We start from the raw sequence: 26043 nt of genomic DNA on the forward strand, positions 1-26043 counted from the left end.
GTCATTTTTAGAAAAATGTCTATTCAAGTCCCTTGCTCATTTTTTAATTGGATTACTTGATGTCCTTGTGGGGGCAGTTTGCTATTGAGCTAGATATACGTTCTTTATATATTTTAGTTATTAATCCCCTTTAGATATATGATTTGCAAATATTTTCTCTCATTTTATAGGTTGCCTTTTCATTTCATTGCATATGGACAAGCAAAATTTTCCCAATACCATTTGTTGAAAAGACTCTTGTTTCTCCATTGTGTATTCTTGGACCCTTGTCAAAGATTAGTTGATCGTCTACATGTGGGTTTATTTCAGGGCTCTCTATTCTGTTCCACTGATACATGTCTGTTTTTATGCCAACACTATACTCTTTTGGAAGGGCTGATGCTGAAGCTGAAACTCCAATACTTTGGCCACCTGATGTGAAGTGCTGACTCATTGGAAAAGACCCTGATGCTGGGAAAGATTGATGGCAGGAGGAGAAGGGGATAACAGAGGATGCCTGGATGGCATCACTGACTCAATGGACATGAGTTTGAGCAAACTCTTGCAGACAGTGAAGGATAGGAAAGCCTGGCGTGCTGCACTCCATGGGGTCGCAAAGAGTCAGACACGACTGATTGAACAATAACAATGCTGTTTTGATTACTATAGCTTTCTAATATAGTTTGAAATCAAGAATTGCAATGCCTTCAGCTTTGTTCTTCTTTCTCAAGAGTGCTTTGGCTATTTAGAGTTTTTTGTGGTTCCATACACATTTTAGGATTGTTTGTTCTACTGATATTTCTGTGAAAAATGTCATTGGAATTTTTGATAGTAACTGCATTGAATTTGTAGATCATGTTGGGTGGTATGGATGATTTAATGATATTAATTCTTCCAATCCATGAATACGGGCTATCTTTCCATTTACTTGTGTCTTTAATTTCTTTCATCGCTGTCTTATAGCATTCAGAGTATAGATCTTTCACCTCCCTGGTTAAATTTATTCATATGTATTTATTTATTTACTCTTCCTGATGCTATTATAAGTGGGATTGTTTCCTTAATTTCTTTTTGAGATAGCTCATTGTTGGTGCCTCCAGATTCTGACACAGGTTTTAAAGAAGACTAGTTCCTTCTGCAGCCCTTTTCCAAAGACCACATCAATTCAGAGAGAAAAATCAAAACAAAAGCCCCAGAGCTAGAGACAGGAAGGAAGGGAAGCTATTCAAACTCCTTGTCCCTCTCCTCCATAGCACACAATAGTTGAGTCCTCTACTAGAGAAGCATAGCTCCAAAAGAATCCCTCTGACCTGGTGTTTTCTGGTTTCAAAGCCTCTGTTTGATCACTGTCACTATGGCGACAAGTCTGGGATGCTCTGCTCTAAGTGAGGAAGCTTATCCCTTCAAATATGCTTCTTGAGTGAGCAACAAAGGAATGCACTGAACCTCAACTAATCTCATATTCTCCTGGGAGACCTCTCTCAAGAGGCACTTTCCCCTCTCTTGTCCTCACAAACCTCCCAGGTTTAACACTGTTCACCCAATAACCACATTTACATAGAGATTTACAGTTTACTTTGACCCACATCACCTTAATCAAGCCTGAAGGGTCCTCTTAAGTCACATGAGCCTCTTCTACAGTAACTAAACAAGGCCTTTGGTTTTAGGGAGCCCTTCCCCGGAAGGCTAGCAGATGTGGGCCCTGCAGCTGGGATGGGACCCAGGAAGGAGGGGTAGGAGGTCAGGAAGTTTATCCACATGACTTTTTCTTTTCCAGAGGGAAGAATCTGCAGAGGCTTGTAACCCTGGCATGCCTAATGCCCACTCCCCCAAAGCTCTTCTCAGTCTGTTCCAGGATGTTCTTACTTGGCTCATGTTCTACATCATTCCCAGCCCCAACTGTTCTAAGAGTGGCTGTCAGCTCTGGGGAATTTATCCTCCCTGACCTCAGATGGGTCTTCCTTAATTATGAGTTCTTAGAGTCAGCCTTGGCTTCCTATAACATAGACAGAAAAAGAAAATGCTCATTTATTTTCCTTTATTTTCTCTCCTCTATGACATCATTCTCCTTCACTTCTAGTCACCACATGTGTATGGGTTTGCCCCTCACCAAGCAACTGTCTGCAACACCAGCTGAGTGTCCTACAGTTAACTCAATTCTGACATTCTCTACCTGGAAAGAACATCAGTTCCACAGACTGCACCCACTTCATATGGCAACTGCAAGTCTGGGTAGTCACCTGTACTTCTGAGCAATTGACTGTAAGTCAGAGGTTCCCACACCTGCTCCTTAAGTTTGATCATTAGCTAGGAAAGCTCAGAGAACTCAAGAAAACAGTTTCATTATTAGATTAGTAGTTTATTACATTGGCTATTAAAGAACATGAACAGTCAGTCAGATGAAGAGATACATAGGGTGAGGTCCTGAAGAGTCCCAAGCATAGGAGCTTCTGTCTCTTGGAGTCTGGAGTATACCACCTTCCTGGCACATAGATGAATCAAACTAGGAGCTCTTCAAACACCATCCTTTTGGGTTTTTATGGAGGCTTCCTATCATAGGCATGATTGATCACATCATTGGCCATTGGTGATTAAGTCATTCTCTAGCCCTTCTCCCCTCCCCAGAGGTCAGGAAGTAGAACTGAAAGTTCCAACTCTAATCACCTGGCTGGTTCTGCTGGCAACTAGTCCTCTTCCAGTGGTCTTCTAGGGGCTTTCCAAAAATCACCTCATGAATATATGCTCTGTGGTCAAAAGAGGCTCGTTATGAATAGCAAAAAACACCCATTTCATCTTTATGCTCTAGAGCTATTTAAGGAGTTAGGAACAAAAGATGTGCATATAGCTCTTAGCACTTAAGAAATTACAACGGTTTTAAGAGCTAATTCCAGAAAACATGACAAATTTATGACATCAGAGTATCACAATAGTGCTGTACCATGCTTAGTCACTCAGTCGTGTCCGACTCTTTGTGACCACATGGACTGTAGCCCACCAGGCTCCTCTGTCCATGGGGATTCTCCTGGCAAGAATACTGGAGTGGGTTGCCATGCCCTCCTCCAGGGGATCTTCCCAACCCAGGGATCGAACCCAGGTCTTCCGCATTGCAGGCAGATTCTTCACCGTCTGAGCCACCAGGGAAGCCCATAGCTCTTAATAGTTTTATAACATTGGGGAAGTAATTTAACCCTTTTTTAACATTTTATTTTTAATTGGGGGATAATTGCAATATTGCTGGTTTCTACCTTTCTAAGCCTGTTGCTGCCTCTGTAAGATGGGAACAAATACATCTATCCAGTGGGTCTGATGATAAGGACTGAGGCCCAGATGCCTTCTACAACACTTAGTTCCTTCCCATCCTAGCTCACTCTGCCCTGAGGGCGTAGGGAGACTCCAACCTCTTAGGAAGGCTCATAACACAAAGGTAAAACGATGTATCAACCTCTCGTTGACTTCTCTAGCTTCTGTTTTGTGGTCACCTAAATCATTTCTGGTTGATGTGTAATTCTTTCCTTCAGTTTTCAAAACAAACAAATAAGGGAACCTGTTCAACTTCATCTGTTTTTATTATGAGAAGCAGTGAAGAACAAAGATTATCCTAGGAGGCAAAACTTCTGGGTTCCAGTCATCCCTGCTCACTGAGTTCCTCAGCCTCTTTAGTCTCCAGAAGTTTCTTCTTTTTTTTTTAATTTTATTTTATTTTTAAACTTTACAATATTGTATTAGTTTTGCCAAATATCGTAATGAATCCGCCACAGGTATACCTGTGTTCCCCATCCTGAACCCTCCTCCCTCCTCCCTCCCCATACCCTCCCTCTGGGTCGTCCCAGTGCACCAGCCCCAAGCATCCAGTATCGTGCATCGAACCTGGACTGGCGACTTGTTTCATACATGATATTATACATGTTTCAATGCCATTCTCCCAAATCTCCCCACCCTCTCCCTCTCCCACAGAGTCCATAAGATTGATCTATACATCCGTGTCTCTTTGGCTGTCTCGTACACAGGGTTATTGTTACCATCTTTCTAAATTCCATATATATGCGTTAGTATACTGTATTGGTGTTTTTCTTTCTGGCTTACTTCACTCTGTATAATAGGTTCTTTCTAAATAACTCCTTTGCCTTACCTCCCAGAGGAAAGCGGCTGGATAGGTTGCTCCGTTACAGGCCCTTTCCACTCTAAGATCGCCCTTAAGGGAGTACCAAACATAAAATGGGAATAAATCAGACTTTGCTGAGAGACTGGTCTTGCCCTCTAGGAGTATTCTAAAATCAACCCTCACTTCTTAGAATAAACATTTCATTTGGAAATAATTTTAGATTTTCAGAAAAGTTGCTAAGATGATGCAGAGAGTTCCTTTAACCAATTTCCCCTAATGATAACATCTTACATTACCATGGTACATTTGTTAGAACTACAAAACCAATGTTAGTACACTATTATTTACTAAATTCCAGACTTTATTTGGATTTCACCACTTTTCCCACTAATGTCCTTTTTTCTGTTCCTGGATCCAATCCAGGATACCTCATTGCATTTAGGATAAAATATCTTTTAAATGGTGAAAGATTTCCAACATAGAGACAAACAGAACTTCAGTAAAAAGAACATCAGAAACACGTGATGCTCTTTTTGAGCCCTCTCTTCCCATTTTCAAGCCCTTTCCTTTCTCCCTAGAGAATCACCATCACAAACCTATTGTTTATCATTCCCAGGCACATTTGCATGGATTCCTAAATATACACATATATATAAACATAATAAACACTATATAGTGTTGTTTTCCAGACTTTAAAACTTACATAAACATTATTCTTTTTGTATCCTTCCATAACTTGTTTTTTCATTCAACATTGTTTTGAGATCCATCTGTTAGGAAATAAAATGATGGTTCTTTCAACTGCTGTACGTAATATGTAGAGTATTTCATTCTATGAGTACACCACTATTATCTTATACCTACTGATAGACATTTAAACCATTCCCCCCCCCTCTTTTTTTTTTGCTGCTGAAATAGACACTTTAATGCATGTTTGCTGATGCACATAAGACTCTATTTAGGACTAGAATTTCTAGGTTAAAGGTGTAACCAAATTGTTTCTTAAAGCTGTTGTACTGATCTACACTCCTTTCAGAGGTGAGTGAGTCTGTTGCTCCACTTCCTCATCCTTATTTGGAAGTGCATTCATTTTATAAATTAATTGGGAAAGAATTGGCATCTTTATGAGTCTTCCAGTTCAAGAACACAGCAGCTTTCTTTTTATTAAGGCTCTTTTTTGTTTCCCTTTTAATAACTGCAATTTCTCCAAAAATATTCTTGTACATATTTTGGTTAGGCGTACGTTTAGGCATCTTGAGGCTTTTAATACTATTGAAAAATAGAATTTTTTAAATTAATTTTTCTAATTGGCTATTACTGGTGAATAAGATTTTGATATGTTGATTCTGTGTCTAGGGAAACTGGCAAGCTCTTACTATATATTTTCTACTTACAGACCTCAAGAAAGTCATATTGTATGCAAATAAGGACATACCTTTCAATATTCACATCATTTTTCTGATTTTATTGCATTGCTTAGAATCTCCTGTACAGTGCTAAATATAAATGGCAAGAAAGGGCATCTTAATCTTTTTTGTGTTTTTAATGAAAAGAAGCCAAGAGTCTTCTTTTGGCTTTTTTTTGCTGGACTATTTTGATAGCTGCTCTTTATCAAGTTAAGGAAATTCCCTTCTAAGTTTCCTGAAAAGTCTATTCAATCATGAATAAAGCACTAAATTATGGCAACTGCTTCTTCTGTATCTTATAGATTATAGGTATTAACTGATATGCTAATATGATTTATTACATTAACACATTTTCTGATGTTGGATCATTCTTAATTTCATGCATAAACTCTACCTAGGATATAAATATTTGAAACAGATTTACAAATATTTCATAAGAATTTATGTTCATAAATTGGATTGGTCTGTAATTTTCCTTTCTTGTATTCTTGTCTGGTTCGTGTATTTAGGTCATATTGTCATTGTAAAAGTGAATGAAAGTGAAAGTTGCTCAGTTGTGTCCAACTCTTTGTGACCCCATGGACTATACAGTCCATGAAATTTTAGGCCAGAATACTGAAGTGGGTAGCCATTCTCTTCTCCAGGGTATCTTCCCAACCCAGGGATGGAACCCAGGTCTCCCACATTGCAGGCGGATTCTTTACTAGCTGAGTCACCAGGGAAGATTTTCCTAATTTTCTATTTTTTTAAACAGTTTGTTAATATTAGGATTATCTACTCCTTTGAAGTTGAATACAGTACAGATGTAAATCACCTGAGTATGATATTTTGGGGTGAGGAAGTCTTGGTTATTAGTTTACGTTCTTTAATGATTTTTGCTTTATTGGTATTTTCTGTATTTTTTGAAGTAGTTTTGGCAAAAAAATATTTACCTAGAAAACCATGTCTTCTCCCAATCCAAATTTTGGCATAAAATTCTTCAGAGTATAATCTTATGATTTTTATTATATATTATACATCTGTAGTTATAGTTCCCTTTCTTCCAAAATATTATTTGTGGCTCTTTTTCTGAATTAAAAAACACTTAGGAATTTATCAATTTTATAACTCCTCTAAATTACTTTCTATATAATTTTGTTTGTTTTCTTAGTGTCCTTACTTCTACTTTTCTAAAGGTTTATTTCCTTTCTTGTCTATCTTCTTGAGATAGACATGTATAGGCAATAATAGATGTCTACACAGTATGTATTCTCCCTTTGTTCTTTATTAGCATAATCCTTATTTAGTTTTGGAAAGCAACACGCCAAACAAAAAAACAAACAAATTATATTTTTCAGACTCCGTTATAGCTAGGAAGTGCCATATGACATACTTCTTACCAATGACATATAAGTGGAAGTTACTGGGTAGGGCTTCCAGTAATACTCTGTAATTAAAGATATTCTTCCTTGAGAACCCCATGAACAGTATGAAAAGGCAAAAAGATAGGACACTGAAAGATGAACTCCCCAAGTTGGTAGGTGCCCAATATGCTACTGGAGAAGAATGGAGAAATAGCTTCAGAAAGAATGAAGAGGCTGAGCCAAAGTGAAAACAACATGCAATTGTGGATGGGACTAGAGATGGAAGGAAAATCCAATGCTGTAAAGAACAGTATCACATGTGAACTTGGAATGTTAGGTCCATGAATCAAAGTAAATTGGAAGTGATCAAATAGGAGAGGACAAGAGTGAACATCGACATTTTAGGAATAAGTGATCTGAAATGGACCAGAATGGGCGAATTTAATTCAGATGACCATTATTATCTACTACTGTGGGTAAGAATCCTTTAGAAGAAATGGAGTAGCTCTCATAGTCAACAAGAGTCCAAAATGCAGTACTTGGGTGCAATCTCAAAAATGATAGAATGATCTCTGTTCGTTTCCAAGGCAAATCATTCAAGATCACAGTAATCCGAGTCTATGTCCCAACCACTAATGCCGAAGAAGCTGAAGTTGAATGGTTCTATAGAGACCTATAAGACCTTCTAGAACTAACACCAAAAAAAGATGTCCTTTTCAACATAGGGAACTGGAATGCAAAATTAAGAAGTCAAGAGATACCTGGAGTAACAGGTAAGTTTGGCCTTGGAATACAAAATGAAGCAGGGCAAAGGCTTATAGAGTTTTACTAAGAGAACACACTGGTCATAGCAAGTGTGTTGCTTACAACAACACAATAGACGACTCTACACATGGACATCACCAGAAGGTCAATATCGAAATCAGATTGATTATATTCTTTGCAGCCAAAGATGGAGAAGCTCTGTATGGTCAGCAAAAACAAGACCAGGAGCTGACTGTGGCTCAGATTATGAACTCCTTGTTGAAAAATTCAGATGTAAATTTAAGAAAGTAGGGAAAACCACTAGACTATTCAGGTATGACCTAAATCAAATCTCTTATGATTATACAGTGGAAGTGACAAACAGATTCAAGGAATTAGATATGACAGAGGGCCTGAAAAACTATGGACAGAAGTTCGTAACATTGTACAGGAGGCAGGGATCAAAACCATACCCAAGAAAAAGAAATGCAGAAAGGCAAAATGGTTGTCTGAGGAGGCCTTACAAATAGCTGAAAAAAGAAGAGACGCGAAAGGCAACGGAGAAAAGGAAAGATATATCCATCTGAATGCAGAGTCCCAAAGAATAGCAAGGAGAGACAAGAAAGCCTTCCTCAGTGATAAATGCAAAGAAAGAGGAAAATAATAGAATGGGAAAGACTAGAGATCTCTTCAAGAAAATTAGAGATACCAAGGGAACATTTCATGCAAAGATGGGCTCGATAAAGGACAGAAATGGCAGGGACCTAACAGAAGCAGAAGACATTAAGAGGTGGCAAGAATACACAGAAGAGCTATACAAAAAAGATCTTCATGACCCAGATAACCATGATCGATGGTGTGATCACTCACCTAGAGCCAGACATCTTGGAGTGTGAAGTCAAGTGGGCCTTAGGAAGCATCATTACAAACAAAGCTAGTGAAGGTGATAGAATTCCAGTTGGGCTATTTCAAATCCTGAAAGATGATGCTGTGAAAGTGCTGCACTCAATATGCCAGCAAATTTGGAAAACTCAGCAGTGGCCATAGGACTGGAAAAGGTCAGTTTTCATTCCAGTCCCAAAGAAAGGCAATGCCAAAGAATGCTCAAACTACCGCACAATTGCACTCATCTCACACGCTAGTAAAGTAATGCTCAAAATTCTCCAAGCCAGGCTTCAACAATACGTGAACCGTGAACTACCAGATGTTCAAGCTGGATTTAGAAAAGGCAGAGGAACCAGAGATCAAATTGCCAACATCCACTGGATCATGGGAAAAGCAAGAGAGTTCCAGAAAAACATCTATTTCTGACTTATTGACTATTCCAAAACCTTTGACCGCGTGGATCACAAGCTGTGGAAAATTCTGAAAGAGATGGGAATACCAGACCACCTGACCTGCCTCTTGAGAAACCTATATGCAGGTCAGGAAGCCACAGTTAGAACTGGACATGGAACAACAGACTGATTCCAAATAGGAAAAGAGTATGTCAAGGCTGTATATTGTCACCCTGCTTATTTAACCTATATACAGAGTACATCATGAGAAATGCTGGGTTGGATGAAACACAAGCTGGAATCAAGATTGCTGGGACAAATATCAATAACCTCAGATATGCAGATGACACCACTCTTATGGCAGAAAGTAAAGAAGAACTAAAGAGCCTCTTGATGAAAGTGAAAGAGGAGAGTGAAAAAACAGGCTTAAAATTCAACATTCAAAAAACAAAGATCATGGCATCCGGTTCCATCACTTCATGGCAAATAGATGGGGAAACAATTTAAAGAGTGACAGACTTTATTTTCCTGGGCTCCAAAATCACTGCAAATGCTAACTGCAGCCATGAAATTAAAAAGTTTGCTCCTTGGAAGAAAAGCTATGACAAACCTAGACAGCATATTAAAAAGCAGAGGCATTGCTTTGCCAAGAACATGTATAATCAGATCTATACCAGTCAATTGATCCAACCAGGATCAATCCAACCAGTCAATCCTAAAGGAAATCGGTCCTGAATATTCATTGGAAGGACTGATGATGAAGCTGAAGCTTCAATATTTTGGCCACCTGATGAGAAGAACTGACTCATTGGAAAAGACCCTGACGCTGGGGAAGATTGAAGGCAGGAGGAGAAGGGGACAACAGAGGATGAGATGGTTGGATGGCATCACAGACTCGATGGACATGGGTTTGAGCAAACTCTGGGAGTTGATGAAGGACAGGGAAGCCTGGTATGCTGCAGTCCATGGGGTTGCAAAGAGTCAGACTCGACTAAGCAACTGAACTGAATTGTAAGACAGCAAACTCAGTTGGTACATTCCTCTTTCATAACCTGTCATTTTCCCCCCATCATGTCTGGAATGTGCATATAAAACTGGAAGTAAAGCAGCCACCTTACAACCACGAGGCAGCAAGTTTGAGTATAAAAGCTAAGTTTAGATGAGTCAAAAGTTAGAGGAGCCAGGGTCAACATGGCAACATGGAACCTCCATATCTGCTTTGAACTATCTACCTCCAAATGAATCAAGTCCCTCCTAAAATTGTGTTCCTCTGAGACAGGAGGGAAGAGGGCAGGGCACAGCTGAAACCATGAATCTCAGATTGGAACTTGAACCCATGGTTTTTTAACAAGGTCATACAGCTGGTTTCAGGGTTTACTGAAGCTCAAGTTACTGATGTCTCATTTCAGAAAAACTTCAGTGAAACACAAAGTGATAGGTAAGAAATGGGTTTATTTAGAGAGAAATTCACTCTACAGACAGAGTGTGGCTCATCTCAGAAGATGAGAACAACTCTGAAATATGGTGTGGTTAGTTTTTATGGGCTGGGTAATTTCATAGGCTAAGGAGTAGGAGGATTATTCCAGCTGTTTTAGGGAAGGGAAGGGGATTTCCAGGAATTGGCCCAACACACACTTTTTGATCTTTGATGGTTGGCTTCAGAACTGTCATGGCACTGGTGGGTGTGTCACTTAGCTTGCTAATGTGTTACAATGAGTGTATACTGAGGTTCAAGGTCTAGTGGATGTCTGCCATCTTGGACCTATTTGGTTCAAATCAGTTTATGTCTTGTCCTTGGGCTATGTCATTCTTTTAAAGTTTGTGTCTTGATCCCTTTCCTTCTGTTTCAGAACCATTAAAAGAATGGCACAACCATTAAGAAGAGAATATGACTTAGGTATACATATATATAGGCTTCCCTGGTAGCTCAGCTGGTAAAGAATCCACCTGCAGTACAAGAGACTCTGGTTCAATTCCTGGGTAGGGACGATCCACTGGAGAAGGGATAGACTACCCACTCCAATATTCTTGGGCTTCCCTGGTGGCTCAGATGGTTAAGAATTTGCCTGCAATGCGGGAGACCTCAGTTCAATCCCTGGGTTGGGAAGATCACCTGGAGGAAGGCATGAAAACCCACTCTAATATTTTTGCCTGAAGAATTGCCATGGACAGAGGAGCCTGGTGGGCTACAGTCCATGAGGTTACAGAGTCAGACACGACTGAGTGACTAAGCACAGCATAGCATACATATATATGGCTGATTCATGTTGGTGTATGGTAGAAACCAATACAACATTGTATAACAATTATCCTCCAATTGAAAAAAAAAAGAACAGAATATGACATAAACTGGTTAGAACCTATTAGGCCCAAGATGGTGGAAGATTCAAACTTCAGTAGACCTTGAGCCTCATTATATGCTCATTGTAATACATTAGCATTTGCTAAATTACACATCCACAGGTGCCATAACAGTTCTAAAGCTGAACATAAAAGGCCAAAAAGTGGGTAGTAGCCCAATTCCTGGAAATCCCCACTCCTTGCAAAAAATAGCTGAAATAACCCACCCACAAGAAAGAAAACCTTTCTTGATTAAACTGAGAGATCACCTGAGCCGGTCTAAACCAAAAGACCACCTAGCCAACCCAAAAAGTAATGATATAAATGAAAATGGCCATGGCTTAAGTCCCTAAATTTGAGGTGGCTTGTTATGCAGCATAAGCTAGCTAATATAGAAATTGATTTCAGGAGTAGGGTGCTGACATAACAAAAGTCTAAAACATATGATGTTGGATTTGGAATAGGTTAGTGACCAGAAACTCAGTAAGGAAACAGATTGCAAAGGCTGAAAAAATGGGGGGAAAAATGCTATAGCAAATTTGTAAAATGATGACTCATACTATGTACAGAAAGAACATCTGGTAAACCTGAAGTTGGCAGTACCTTGAGACAGAAAGAAAATGTCAGTTACAGCTAAGTAGATCTCCAGAGAGAATTTGGAAAGTGCCAATTGGGTGCTCTTTACTACATATGATAAAGGATGGCAAGACAGAGGGACAGGTGAAAGAAGGGAATGTTCAGTTTGTAGCCTGAATTTAGATAAAAAACAGAGGGTCCAGGGCCTGCTGCATTGGAAAACAAAACTCTCATCTCTAGTCTCCCCATATCTGAAGAGTCTTCAAGTAAAAGATTCTCAAAGTGAAAGGAGACCTTAGGACAAAGAGAAAAGCAAGGGTATGGCCACTTGTTAAGACCTCTGAAAGATTTAAGAAAGTGCCTAGCATACTTTCTCAGCTAGACAAAAAGGTATGACAGAGCCTGATCCCAAATCACAGTGAATAAATCTAGGGGAAAAATAATTGTGGGTACAGCTTTTGTTTAATAAAGTAGACTATAAACTGTTACACCAAAAGCCCCAAATGTTAAGAATAAATAAATAGAACTATACCAGCAAAAGCACCATCAGCTTGAACTAGAGGGAACTAAAATTGATTAAACTGCAGAGAGGTCTCTAGGCTCTCAACTACTGAAGGGCAGGAAGCCAGATGAGACAGCTACTGAATTGTTACCACGGCCGTTTCTTAGGGAAATAAAGGAAAGATTTCTCAAGATGGGGAACCAAGGGACTGAAGAATGGCGTCTAGAGCCTTGGAGGACAATAGACTGGGAGGGCACTCCCAGGAAGCAGAACTGAGCCCTAATCAAGAGCCTAGGGGAAATTTTAGACCAGTGACTGCTATAGATCTCCTGATCTTCCCCTTCTGAAGTCGAGTGTCTATTCAGTTGACCTGCCTCTGTCTCACCATTGTATGTCAAGTGCATATGGAGGTGACTTATCACTTTTAATTCACAGATCTCTGAGTCAAGAGGAGCCTTACCCAAGGAGCCACATCTAAGAATCCTCATTCATCCTGATGTGATAAGATCATGAGATCACAGGCTTCCAGCTTGTTGCTATTAATAGGATGAGACAGAAAACCTGGAATGAGGATTAGCAAACTTTACATGTGGGAGAAATGGGAATAATCTGTGGGAAAGGAGTAGACTGTGGTAGATTCTAAAGGCAACCACAAATTCTTTTCCTCCTACCAAGGGGTGGAATCTATTGCTCTACCCCTTGAAACTGAACTTAGCTGCATGACTTGTTTTGACTAACAGAACATTAGTATTAGTAAATATGATACAAATGGAAGCTTAAAAAGTGCTTGCACAAGGAGGCTTGCTCTCTGGCTGCATTTGGAAGCATGGTCTATCATGTGAGCTGCCTCAGAAGGCAAATTGGAAGTTGAGAGGCATTTGGAAAACAACTAAGGCATCCCAGCATGCAGGCAGTAAACTTCCAAACAGGACTGAGGCTATCCTAGATCATTTAGCCATCCACCAGCCCATCACAGATGTGTGTGATAGTCAAGATCAGCTGAATTGACCCAGATTTTAAAAACTGCCCAGTCACCCCAAAGATAGAGCTAAATAAGGTAATGTTTAAGACATTACGTTTTGTAGTTGTTTGTTATGCAGCGAATCTCAACTGATGCAATGATAATTTTTCTTACAAAGTCTATAATTATCATCTTCCTGACTATGAATATGGATTTAACATCCCCCATGCAATAGCCTATGAAGTGATGGGACCAGATGCCATGATCTTTGCTTTCTGAATGTTGAGCTTTAAGCCAACTTTTTCACTCTCCTCTTTCACTTTCATCAAGAGGCTTTTTAGTTCCTCTTCACTTTCTGCCATAAGGGTGGTGTCATCTGTATATCTGAGCTTATTGATATTTTTTCCGGCAATCTTGATTCCAGCTTGTGCTTCTTCCAGCGCAGTGTTTCTCATGATGTACTCTGCATACAAGTTAAATAAGCAGGGTGACAATATACAGCCTTGTCGTACTCCTTTTCCTATTTGGAACCAGTCTGTTGTTCCATGTCCAGTTCTAACCGTGGCTTCCTGACCTGCATATAGGTTTCTCAAGAGGCATCACTTCATGGGCAATAGATGGGGAAACAGTGGAAACAGTGTCAGACTTTATTTTTCTGGGCTCCAAAATCACTACAGTTGGTGACTGCAGCCATGAAATTAAAAGACTCTTACTCCTTGGAAGAAAAGTTATGACCAACCTAGATAGCATATTGAAAAGCAGAGACATTACTTTGCCAACAAAGGTCCATCTAGTCAAGGCTATGGTTTTTCCAGTGGTCACGTATGGATGTGAGAGTTGGACTGTGAAGAAGGCTGAGCGCCGAAGAATTGATGCTTTTGAACTGTGGTGTTGGAGAAGACTCTTGAGAGTCCCTTGGACTGCAAGGAGATCCAACCAGTCCATTCTGAAGGAGATCAGCCCTGGGATTTCTTTGGAAAGAATGATGCTAAAGCTGAAACTCCGATACTTTGGCCACCTCATGCAAAGAGTTGACTCATTGGAAAAGACTCTGATGCTGGGAGGGATTGGGGGCAGGAGAAGAACGGGATGACAGAGGATGAGATGGCTGGATGGCATCACTGACTCGATGGACATGAGTCTGAGTGAACTCCAGGAGTTGGTGTTGGACAGGGAGGCCTGGCGTGCTGTGATTCATGGGGCCACAAAGAATCGGACACAACTGAGCGACTAAACTGAACTGAACTTTATTCAAAACAATTTTGTTAGATTGTATTCTGAGAGCTGTCATATTGCATGCCTTTTAAAACAACTTTTCAAAATTGGTGAATTTTTGTATAGCCATTTTAATATTAAAGATAGAAGAATCAAAAGCAATATTTTCAGCATATTATGCTTTATCATTTCAAGAAAAGTGAAAACACAACTGAAACACAAGAAAAGATTTGGGCAGTGTATGGAGAAGTGCTATGACTGATTGAATGTGTCAAAAGTGGTTTACAGAGTTTTGTGATGCAGATTTCTCACTGGTTGATGCTCAATAAGTCAGTGTGATCTTGTACTTCCCAGCCTCCAAACCTATGAGAAATAAATGTCTGTTGTTTAAACCACCCAGTCTATAGTATTTTTTTACAGCAGCCCAAGCAGATTCATACATTGGTCTGCCTCCTGTCTTTGATATTATACAGTTTCACTACAATGTATGTAATTGTGGGTCAATTTTTATTTAACCGCCATAGTACTAAGAGATACTTTTGATCCAAGAATTCATAGTTACTCAACTCAGGAAAATTACTAGCCATTTATTTAAATATCACTTCTCTTTCGTTCCCTCTGCGCTCTCTGTAACTTTTATCAAAGAAAGCTGAAGTCTGTCAATTTATCTTTCATATCTCTAAACTTACAGGGTAACTTTCTGTGTACTGTTCTCCAATCTGTTAACTCATACTTCGGTGGTATCTAGGAATCAGTGTACCCTATCTATTGTGTCTTTATTTGAATAACTACATTTTTCATTTCACATTTTTTATGTACACCTTCCCTTGTGGCTCAGCTGGTAAAGAATCTGCCTGTAATGCGGGAGACCTGGGTTCGATCCTTGGGTTGGGAAGATCCCTTGGAGAAGGGAAAGGCTACCCATTCCAATATTCTGGCCTGGAGAATTCCATGGACTATACAGTCCATGGGGTCACAAAGAGTTGGACACAACTGAGTGACTTCACTTCATATATACATCTGATTTTATTTTATTTGTGTTTTTCATAATTACTTATTTTTTTAAATAATTTTATTTATTTACTATTGGCTTCACTGGGTCTTCATTGCTTTGTGTGGCCTTTCTCTCTGTGTGGTGAGTTGGGGCTACTCTTCATTGCAGTGCCCGGGTTTCTCACTGAAGTTGTTTCTCTTGTTGCAGAGCACAGGCTCTAGGCACAAGGGCTTCAGCAGTTGCAGCATGCAGGCTTGGTAGTTGGGGCTCACAGGCCCTAGAGCGTGAGCTCAGTAGTTGTGGTGCATGGGCTTAGCTGCTCCATGGTATGTCGAAACTTCTTGGACCAGGTATTGAACCTGTGTCCCTGGCATTGGCAGGCGATTCTTATCCACTGTAACTCCTGTGAAGTCCTCATAATTACTAATGAAAGTTATGCTTTCCTTTTTTTTAAGGACAGGGTACATCCTCTACCTACTTATTATAAAGTTTCCTTTTTAGCCTATTCTGTAAAATTAATTTCATTTGGGATAATTTCTTATTCTTACAGTTGAGTCTATTACTTGTGTTTCTTGATCTGCGGTTTGGGAACTGCAAGTTCCTTCTGAGTCTGTTCTCACTTTTGTTATTTTGTTCCTCTCTCTGACCCCATTTCTTCTTGGCCCTCCAGGCCCGCAGTGCAGAAGCAGGTGGGTGTTACAGCCCCACGGGGACATGGCGGCAGCAGGCATAGAACCAGCAGGCAGCTGGGCTCAGTTCCGGCAGCAAGGTTGTGTGCTTGTCCTTGCTTTCCTCAGTCCACAACTCCCGTCTAAGTCTCAGTCAGCACGCTGACAGTCTCCCTTCCCTCTCACACACCCAGGCTTCCTTCATGACCAGTGAGCTCTTAAAGAAGGCCCTGACTTCAAGCCTTGTGGCTTCCCTGATGGCTCAGATGGTAACGAATCTGCTTGCAATGCAGGAGACCAGGTCCAAATTCTGGGTTGGGAAGATCCCCTGGAGAAGGGAATGGCAACCCACTCCAGTATTCTTGCCTGGAGAAACCCGTGGAAGAGCCTGGCAGGCTACAGTCCATGGGGTTGCAAAGAGTCAGACATGACTGAGAGACTAACACTTCAAGCCTTACTCTGGTTTCTCAATGTCTGCAGAGTACTTTTTGTCCCTTTATTTCATAGGAGCCACACTCTTCACAGCCACTGCCTCCATCCAACCCACAGCATGAGAAGCTTCAGCCCCCAGTCACCTTTTTGCAAGTCTCTTCTTTTGTGATCCACAGAGATGGTTACTTCACATCTGAGGCTGGTGATGTCCATTTTTTGTTTTCTCTTTCCTTTTGTCCCTCAGAGACATGAATTCAGGGAAGCAGTTTCCAAAATGCAAACAAAATGTAAATTAGCAACCTGGTCCTCCTTCCCAAAGTTGCAAGTACGCCCAAAATGAAACTTAAAAAAAGGACAAGGGTGTCATATGTGAATGCCTGTCATTTCTCTCTGGAGTCAGAGAAGGATCTTCACTTACTAAAGCTTCTTTGTCCAAAAGGACAGTGTGGTGAGGAAGGCAAAGAGACCCACTGCTCTTGGCTTCCATCGTAGATGGATATTTGGGAACTTCTCCTTTTAGATCTAAGCTATTTATTGATCAAACAAACCAGAACAGGACTTTGGAAAGAACATGAAAGACTCATAGAATCTTTCCCACTCGTTCAAGTGTAAAAACTTCAGGTAGAAAGAATGGGATGGAAAGAGAATACAGTAAATATTTTGATTAGCATATACTTTTTGGAATAGAACTTGCTACGCTGGGGCATGGACACGTGAGTCTCCAGTGTCTGTGACATTGTCCTTAAATAGTTACTGGATAAATAAAGGGACATAACTTAGTCTGGAATCAATAAGAGGAAAACCCACAACACAGGTAGCTTTCCTTCCCATGCAAAGGGACTACTTCCTTGCCTATGAGCATATAGGGAGAAATTTCACTTTCTGTTGGAACAACGCAATCTGGCACCCTCCTGTAGCATACCACTGCAACTCTCTCATCTGTTTATCCACTGGGAACTTCCCAGAATTGGTCTCACTGGGGTACCAGGTGGGAATGAGATGAGGCACATCAATTTCAGGACTGACTTCCAGGGCTTTACTTTGTGTGCTTATTTTTGGTTTTGCTTTTTGCCAAGTCTACCCTAACACAGCCAGTTTTCCATTTAGCTGCACTACCCATTCAAATATTTATTGAGCATTTACTGATAATAACAGCTCCTATTTAATAGAGACCATCTGTATGCATGACAGTGCATTTTACGTACCCACTTAATCGTCACAACAGCTAGTCGTTCAAAGTAGGCACCATTATGTTCATTTTTCAATAGAGAAAACAGGCTTAGAAAAGTTCTGTGGTTTCTCAAAGTCACCCAGGCTAGAGCTTGACTTTGGATATGACTCCAAAACCCATAATGTTTTTGTTATTACAATCTGAAGACACCTGTTCTTTCCTATAGAGAAACTGTGTGTTACAGGTTATGGCCCTAGGTTTTAATACTGAGGCAAGGCCAGCCTAAAACAGCTTACTCTAGGGCTGTCACCTGGCTTTATATATCCATTTTCCGCTCCACCTCAATTCTGCCATTTGTGCTTCTGGGGTCTATGCCCCGACAACCCTCAACCACAGGCAGAATCAGACAGAGGCAACAAGAGCTTTAGGATCACTACTGGCACTCGATTCTGGGCCTTCTCAGTCAGGGCCCTGAGGCTTGGTGGTTTTCCTGCTGCTGGAGCTCTGAGGATTTTCCTCCTTTTTGAGCTTATTTTTACCACTTGCAATGGTTCCCAGATCCTGCGGTAAGGGCCTTGGCCCTGAAGATGGTATATAATAGGCAGAAAAATGTAGTGGGACTTGGAAGAACTGAGAGGTCTTGAGAGAGTGCAAGGCCTCAAAGCACTAAGGAAAGGAAAGTGGGGCTGGTTCCCCAGAAATGCACATGGGCTCTAACCTCCCACCCACCCCCCGTCCTGTTTATTAATTCCCTGGACAGCCTAGGGGAGCCACGGGCCTCAACTCACCAAAACATCTCTCCCTACTTCATCCTGAGAACAAACATGCTGAGTGCTTTGTGTGCATTATTTCATTTAATCCACATGACATCCTAGGGGGGTAGGTGCTATTGTCTCCATATTACAAATGAGAAAATCAGGGACAGAGAAGTCTTATAATTTACACAAAACCACACAGCTAGTAAATGACAGAGTTAGGATTCGAAACCAAGCAGTTTGATGTAGAAGCTATACACTAAACTACTATAGAAATAGCCTCATAGTAAGAACCAGAAAAGATGGATGTAAAATATGTATGTCTCTATAATGAATAATAGTTATACAGATTTGGGAGGATTGGGTAATACTAGGTCAACACCGCATTTTTTTTAATTTTTATTTATTTATTTAGCTACACTGGGTCTTCATTGCGGCATGCAGGTTCTTTAGTTGAGGCATGAGAACTCTTAGTTGAGGCATGTGTGATCTAGTTCCCTGACCAGGGATCAAATCCAGGCCCCCTGCACTGGGAGTGAGGAGTCTTAGCCACTGGACCACGAGAGAAATCCCAATACCATATTTTGACAGGTGAAAAGGCTAGTTCTGTGACCTTTCCACACACTGTCTTCTGAAGGATGCATGTTCATTTGGGAGGGGGCAGCAGGGCTCTTGGCCCACAGCACATCTGACCCGTAGCAGTCACTCAAGGAATGCTAGCTGTAGTAGAAGCCCTTTTAAATAACCTCCACCTACCAGAATCACCCTTTTGACAATTCCCCATTCACTCTGTACAAGATACTGACTGACTGATGCCACCACGCTGAATTCCAAGGACGACTAGCTTATGCTCTAGTCTATCTGCACTTTCTGCTCCTTCCAGGGAAACTGTAAGAGTCACCTGGCTTGTCCCCAAAACCAGTTTTGCCAATTGTGTTTATTATTTAAATTATCACATATAATTCATCCTGATTCAAGCATGCGCAACGCTAGCCAATTCCAGAAATCTAACCCATGTTCAAAAGATGAAGCTGTGTCATAATACAAGGGCTTCCCTAGTAGCTCAATTGGTAAAGAATCTGCCTGCAATGCAGGAGACCGGGGTTCGATCCCTGGGTCGGGAAGATCCCCTGGAGAAGGAAATGGCAACTCACTCCAGTACTCTTGCCTGGACAGAGGACCTGGTGGGCTACAGTCCGTGGGATCACAAAGAGTTGGACATGACTGTGTGACTTTCACTTTCATAATACAAGATGTTAAAAAGACTGTCCAAATATCACTATCACATAAAGAGCTTCTATAACTCAAGAAGAAAAAGACAAATAAATTAATAGAAAAATGAGCCAAGGACAAGAACAGACAATTTACAAATAGCCAAAAACCACAGCAATGAACCCAGTCTTACTTGCTGCTGCTGCTAAGTCGCTTCAGTCGTGTCCGACTCTGTGAGACCCCATAGATAGCAGCCCACCAGTCTCCTCCGTCCCTGGGATTCTCCAGGCAAGAACACTGAAGTGGGTTGCCATTTCCCTCTCCAATGCATGAAAGTGAAAAGTAAAAGTGAAGTCGCTCAGTCGTGTCCGACTCTTAGCGACCCCACGGACTGCAGCGCACCAGGCTCCTCCATCCATGGGAGTTTCCAGGCAAGAGTACTGGAGTGGGGTGCCATTGCCTTCTCCGAATCTTACTTGAGGTTAAGCAAAAATTAACAGTGAGATAACATTTACTATCCATTAGGTTGACCAAAGTTTAAATGACAGATGTCATCTGGTTTTGGCAAGATGTGGGCAATCAAAGTACCAGTAACTTCTTGCAGGTAGTAGAAACAATAAATTGATATACATAAATACATTTCAAAGTAATGGGATTTTCAATGTTTTCAGATGCAGCTAAATAAAAAGCAGAACTCTCCCTCAGAAGGAAGAAGAACTGTTCTAAACCTATTAATCACTATAAAAGGCAGAACTCTCCCTCAGAAGGAAGAAGAACTGTTCTAAACCTATTAATCACTATAAAAGGCAGAACTCTCCCTCAGAAGGAAGAAGAACTGTTCTAAACCTATTAATCACTATTCTAAAACTGAAGTTCCAAAAACATTTAGAGTCATGTAATACCACCCAAAGAAGAGGTGATAACACACACTCTCTGAAGAGGACTACTGTGATTTAGACGATGACTTCTGGCGTGCTGGCTCAGACACCCTTCTCCCAACTCTGCACTCCCTCCTTGGCAGGTATGGCTGCACCCATCCTGGCAGGCCTAGCTTGGGGTCCCGATCCAAGGCTTGGTGGATGCCATGAGGTTCAGAGCAGCAACCCCCTCTCTCTTTCCCACACACAAGTGTACAAGGCTCAGACTCCACCAGGGTGAACAGTTTCCCTCTCACATCCTGTGATCAGAGCATTGCTATGTCTCTGGCCTCTCATGCTTGAAACAGACTTGCTGGTATTTGAACCCTCAGGACACCCAGTGCCTGCAATAAAATAAAGACCCAGCTTCTCTCCGAGACCCACTGAGCCAAGGACATAGCGTTCTATCTATACAATGAAATGCAGATTTCCCAATAAAAGGCAAAATTCCTGACTTTGGGAGGTTGAATAGGATGAAAAAGAATTCCAGCTGGTTAAAGTTATGGCAGAGAAAAAAGTCTTGTCTGAAACTAATTCTTGTGTCTGAGCCCAAGATGCTGTCATCTTGCCATGGATTGTTAAAATATTCACTCACGGCGTGCTCCAATCCTCAAAGCTGTGCCCTGAAACAGTCTAAATTGGTCAGTAAACACAGTGGTTCAGTCTTGCTGCCTTCCCTTCTGAAATTAAGAATATTTCAGCTGACTACTGCCAGGGCATAATGTACAGGAGGCTGTATTTAGTTAAAAATTGGTTGGACACTGATTACATGTTAAAATCATGAAAGAAATGTCAAGAATCCTCTTTCCTGCTGTATATTTGAAAGAGGAGAGTCATAAATATAGCCAGCTGTGCCCCATAGGCCTAAAAAGGTGGGCTCTGGACCGAGGCTACTGGGTTCTCTCCATGGGGCCATCACTTCCAGCTCGGTGACCCTGCCTAAGTCTCCTGCTACCTCTGTCCCCCCACTTCCTCATCTGAAATATGGAGATACTAACAGAGCTAATGGAGTGATGGAATTCCAGCTAAGCTATTTCAAATCCTAAAAGATAATGCTGTGAAAGTGCTGCACTCAATATGCCAGCAAATTTGGAAAACTCAGCACTGGCCACAGGACTGGAAAAGGTTGGTTTTCATTCCAATCCCAAAGAAAAGCAATGCCAAGGAATGTTCAAACTATTGCACAATTGCACTTATCTCACACGCTAGCAAAATAATGCTCAAAATTCTCCAAGCCTGACTTCAATAGTACGTGAACCATGAACTTCCAAATGTTCAAGCTGTATTTAGAAAAGGCAGAGGTATACCTGTGGTGGATTCATTTTGATATTTGGCAAAACTAATACAATTATGTAAAGTTTAAAAATAAAATAACATTTAAAAAAAGAAAAGAAAAGGCAGAGGAACCAGAGATCAAATTGCCAACATCCGTTGGATCACAGAAAAAGCAAGAGAGTTCCAGAAGAACATCTACTTCTGCTTTGTTGACTATGCCAAAGCCTTTGACTGTGTGGATCACAACAAACTGTGGAAAATTCTTCAAGAGGTGGGAATACCAGATGGTAATACCAGGGAATACCTCTTGAGAAAGCTGTATGCAGGTCAATAAGCAACAGTTGGAACCAAACATGGAACAACAGACTGGTTCAAAATTGGGAAAGAAGTACATCAAGGCTGTATATTATCACCTATATTTAACTTATACGTAGAATGCACCATGTGAAATGCTGGGTTGGATAAAGCACAAGCCAGAATTAAGATTTCAGGGAGAAATATCAATAACCTCAGATACGCAGATGACACTACCCTTAGGGCAGAAAACAAAGAAGAACTAAAGGGTTTCTTGATGCAAGTGAAAGAGGAGAGTGAAAAAGTTGGCTTAAAAGTCAACATTCAAAAAGCTAAGATCATGGGACCATTAAGTCCCATCACTTCATCACAAATAGATGGGGAAACAATGAAAACAGTGACAGACTTTATTTTGGGGGGGCTCAAAAATCACTGCAGATGGTGACCGTAGCCATGAAATTAAAAGACGTTTGCTCCTTTGTAAGAAAATATATGACTAACCTAGATAGCATATTAAAAAGCAGAGACATCACTTTGTCAACAAAGATCCATCTAGTCAATGCTATGGTTTTTCCAGTAGTCATGTATGGATGTGAGAGTTGGACTATAAAGAAAGCTGAGCGCCGAAGAACTGATGCTTTTGAACTGTGGTGTTGGAGAAGACTCTTGAGAGTCTCTTGGACTGCAAGGAGATCAAACCAGCCCATCCTAAAGGAATTCAGTCTTGAATATTCACTGAAAGGACTGATGCTGAAGCTGAAACTCCAATACTTTGGCTACCTGATGCGAAGAACTGACTCACTGGAAAAGACCCTGATGCTAGGGAAGATTGAAGGCAGGAGGAGAAGGGGATAACAGAGGATGAGATGGTTGGATGACATCACTGACTCGATGGATATGAGTTTGAGCAAGCTCCAGGAGTTGGTGATGGACAGGGAAGCCTGGCGTGTTGCAGCCATGGGGTCGCCAAGAGTGGGACATGACTGAGCGACTGAACTGAACTGAACAGAGCTCACGACTTAGGATCATCAGAAGGGGAAAATGAGTATACCCATTTAAAGTGTCACTCTCCAAGGAAGCACTCAAATGTCAGTTCTCACCTCTGGAAGAGAGAAGGGGTGGGTTAGAGCAGATGCTGAAGGGCTTGAATGTCTATCATCGGTATGACAACCTATGTAGAAGGCATTTATTCATGCACTCTGCTGAAGCTGTCCTCTGGCCACTTCATGTGTCAGGTCATTCAGCACTTACCTCACACCTCTTTGTATGGGTGTCACCCCCCACCACTAGATGGTGAGCTCCTGGAGGGCAGGAGCAGTGTCCTAACATACTGCAGAGTTTGGTCCCCAGTAAGCACTCAGCATGGGGGAGCCTGGTGGGCTGCCGTCTATGGGGTCGCACAGAGTGGGACATGACTGAAGCGACTTAGCAAGCACTCAGCAAATACCTGATTGACACTGCTAGCTGTTTACATGCAGAATGAACTGGACTCAAAATTAATCATACAAACTCCATTTAAATGGTTTTTCAAGAAGTGCAGCTAGATATTGCAGGATCCATTCAAAACCAGAGACAGAGATGGGTCTCTGATCCATCAGACAACAACACTAGAAGATGCCAGCCTTGTGCAGGCAGTGTGCTCTCTCATTCACTTGTTGCTTTCGGCAGGAGCATCCTCCCCGCCCTGTAGAGCTCCAGGCCCACAGAGATCCCATGCAGAATCCAGGCAAGCAGTCTGCTCTTTCCCCAGGAAGCCTTAGCCCTGTTGGCTCAGCATCAGCCATCTGGACTGGCTCCTGTGCCACCTGGAATATTTAGAGACCAGCTCCAGTTCACAATCCTTACTCTGACTTCCTGACCACGTGTTCTCAAATTGCCAAGTTGAGCAATTTAAGTTGGAGAAGGCTGTTTCTGGAGGCCATTTGTAAATTCAGCAAGCTTCCCTGAGGGTCTTTTATTTATTTTTTTTTTTTTTCAAATGATATATATTTTTTTTTAACTTTTTTTTTAAATTTTATTTTATTTTTAAACTTTACATAATTGTATTAGTTTTGCCAAATTTCAGAAACTAACCGCATTCTTAAAATACTGAAACCTAATAAAAATTACTAACATGCCATTTATTGAATGAAGCAACAGTGAGAACTGGACATAGAACAACAGACTGGTTCCAAATCAGGAAAGGAGTACGTCAAGGCTGTATATTGTCACCCTGCTTATTTAACTTATATGCAGAGTACCTCATTGGAAATGCCGGACTGGATGAAACACAAGTTGGAATCAAGATTGCAGGGAGAAATATCAAAAACCTCAGATATGCAGATGACACCACCCTTATGGCAGAAAGCAAAGAACTAAAGAGCCTTTTGATGAAAGTGAAAGAGGAGAGTGAAAAAGTTGACTTAAAGCTCAACATTCATAAAACTAAGATCATGGCATCCAGTCCCATCACTTCATGGCAAATAGATGGGGAAATAATGGAAACATTGAGAGACTTTATTTTGGGGGCCTCCAAAATCACTGCAGATGGTGACTGTAGCCATGAAATTAAGAGACACTTGCTCCTTGGAAGAAATGCTATGACAAACCTAGATAGAATATTAAAAAGCAGAGACATTACTTTGCCAACAAAGGTCTGTCTAGTCAAAGCTATGGTTTTTCCAGTGGTCATGTATGGATGTGAGAGTTGGACTATAAAGAAAGCTGAGTGCCAAAGAATTGATGCTTTTGAACTGTGGTGTTGGAGAAGACTCTTGAGAGTCCCTTGGACTGCAAGGAGATCAAACCAGTCAGTCCTAAAGGAAATCAGTCCTGGATATTCATTGGAAGGAATAATGCTGAAGCTGAAACTCCAATACTTTGGCCACCTGATGCGAAGAGCTGACTCACTTGAAAAGACCCTGATGTTGGGAAAGACTAAAGGCAGGAGGAGAAGGGAACGACGAAGGTTGAGGTGGTTGGATGGCATCACCGACTCGATGAACATGAGTCTGAGTAAGCTTCAGGAGTTGGTGGTGGGCAGGGAAGACTGGCGTGCTGTAGTCCATGGGGTCACAAAGAGTCGGACACAACTGAGTGACTGAACTGAACTGGAGTATGTGTCAGGTAATGTGCTAGTTGCCTTCGATCCATTGTCTAATTTAATTCAGGGAGGTTGGCATTGTTCTCATTTTACAGATGAGGAAAATGAGGCACAGAAATGAAGTAACTTTCTTGAGCTCCCATGATTAGTGAGCTGCAGAGGTGGGTTAAATTTTGAGAGTAGGCACTCTGATCCTGATGCTTGGTGACTCTCCCTGCCTCACTTAATCTGTTTCTCTTCTCTAGCTTTATGCCTCTTGTTCACATCACCCTTACCACCTAGATTCAATAGATCTAGACTAATTGGATCTTGCATATTTCACGGGCTTTTATGGACCAGGATTGATGTGACACACTTTCAAAACCCTGACACTAAACCAAAAAGGCAGAGTTCAGGTTGGATTTAATAATATCCCCTTCCAGCACTGCTTGCTTCCCTCCTCCCTTGTTTATTCCCCCTTCCCTGACTCATCCTCCCTTTTCTAAAAATCTGCCTCCCAATGTACTCAATCAGGTATCCCATAGGTTCCCCAACTCAACCCCAAATAAAACTCACCCCCCTTCCTGGCTCCTCTGCCTAAGCTTTACACTGAGCTGTCTCACACTCAGGTTGAAACCTCAGAGTCATCAGCATGAGAAGGTAACAGAGCATAGTGGATAAAAATAGAAGCTCTGGGTTCAAATTCTGGATCTAACTGTACCAGCTGCAGGACCTGTGAACAAGTTACTTAATCTAACTCTGTCTCAGTTTCTTTATCTGCAAAATGGGGAAAAAACAGTACCTAACAATAAAAGAAAG

General features: G+C 41.2%; 1 protein-coding gene across 1 annotated transcript in view; it reads right to left on the reverse strand.

Annotated features, from left to right (window-relative positions):
- Positions 1-2341: 2341 nt before the first annotated feature.
- Positions 2342-26043, reverse strand: part of CCDC14 (coiled-coil domain containing 14) — a 116224-nt gene continuing 92522 nt past the window's right edge. The window contains exons 13-14 of the mRNA XM_055568418.1: positions 2644-2723; positions 2342-2529 (exon numbers count right to left, since the gene is read on the reverse strand). Of these exons, the coding sequence (XP_055424393.1) occupies positions 2483-2529; positions 2644-2723 (127 nt within the window). The 3' untranslated portion in view covers positions 2342-2482. The remainder of the gene's footprint in view (positions 2530-2643; positions 2724-26043) is intronic.

This window comes from Bubalus kerabau, chromosome 2, assembly GCF_029407905.1.
Source record: "Bubalus kerabau isolate K-KA32 ecotype Philippines breed swamp buffalo chromosome 2, PCC_UOA_SB_1v2, whole genome shotgun sequence".
NCBI lineage: Eukaryota > Metazoa > Chordata > Mammalia > Artiodactyla > Bovidae > Bubalus > Bubalus kerabau.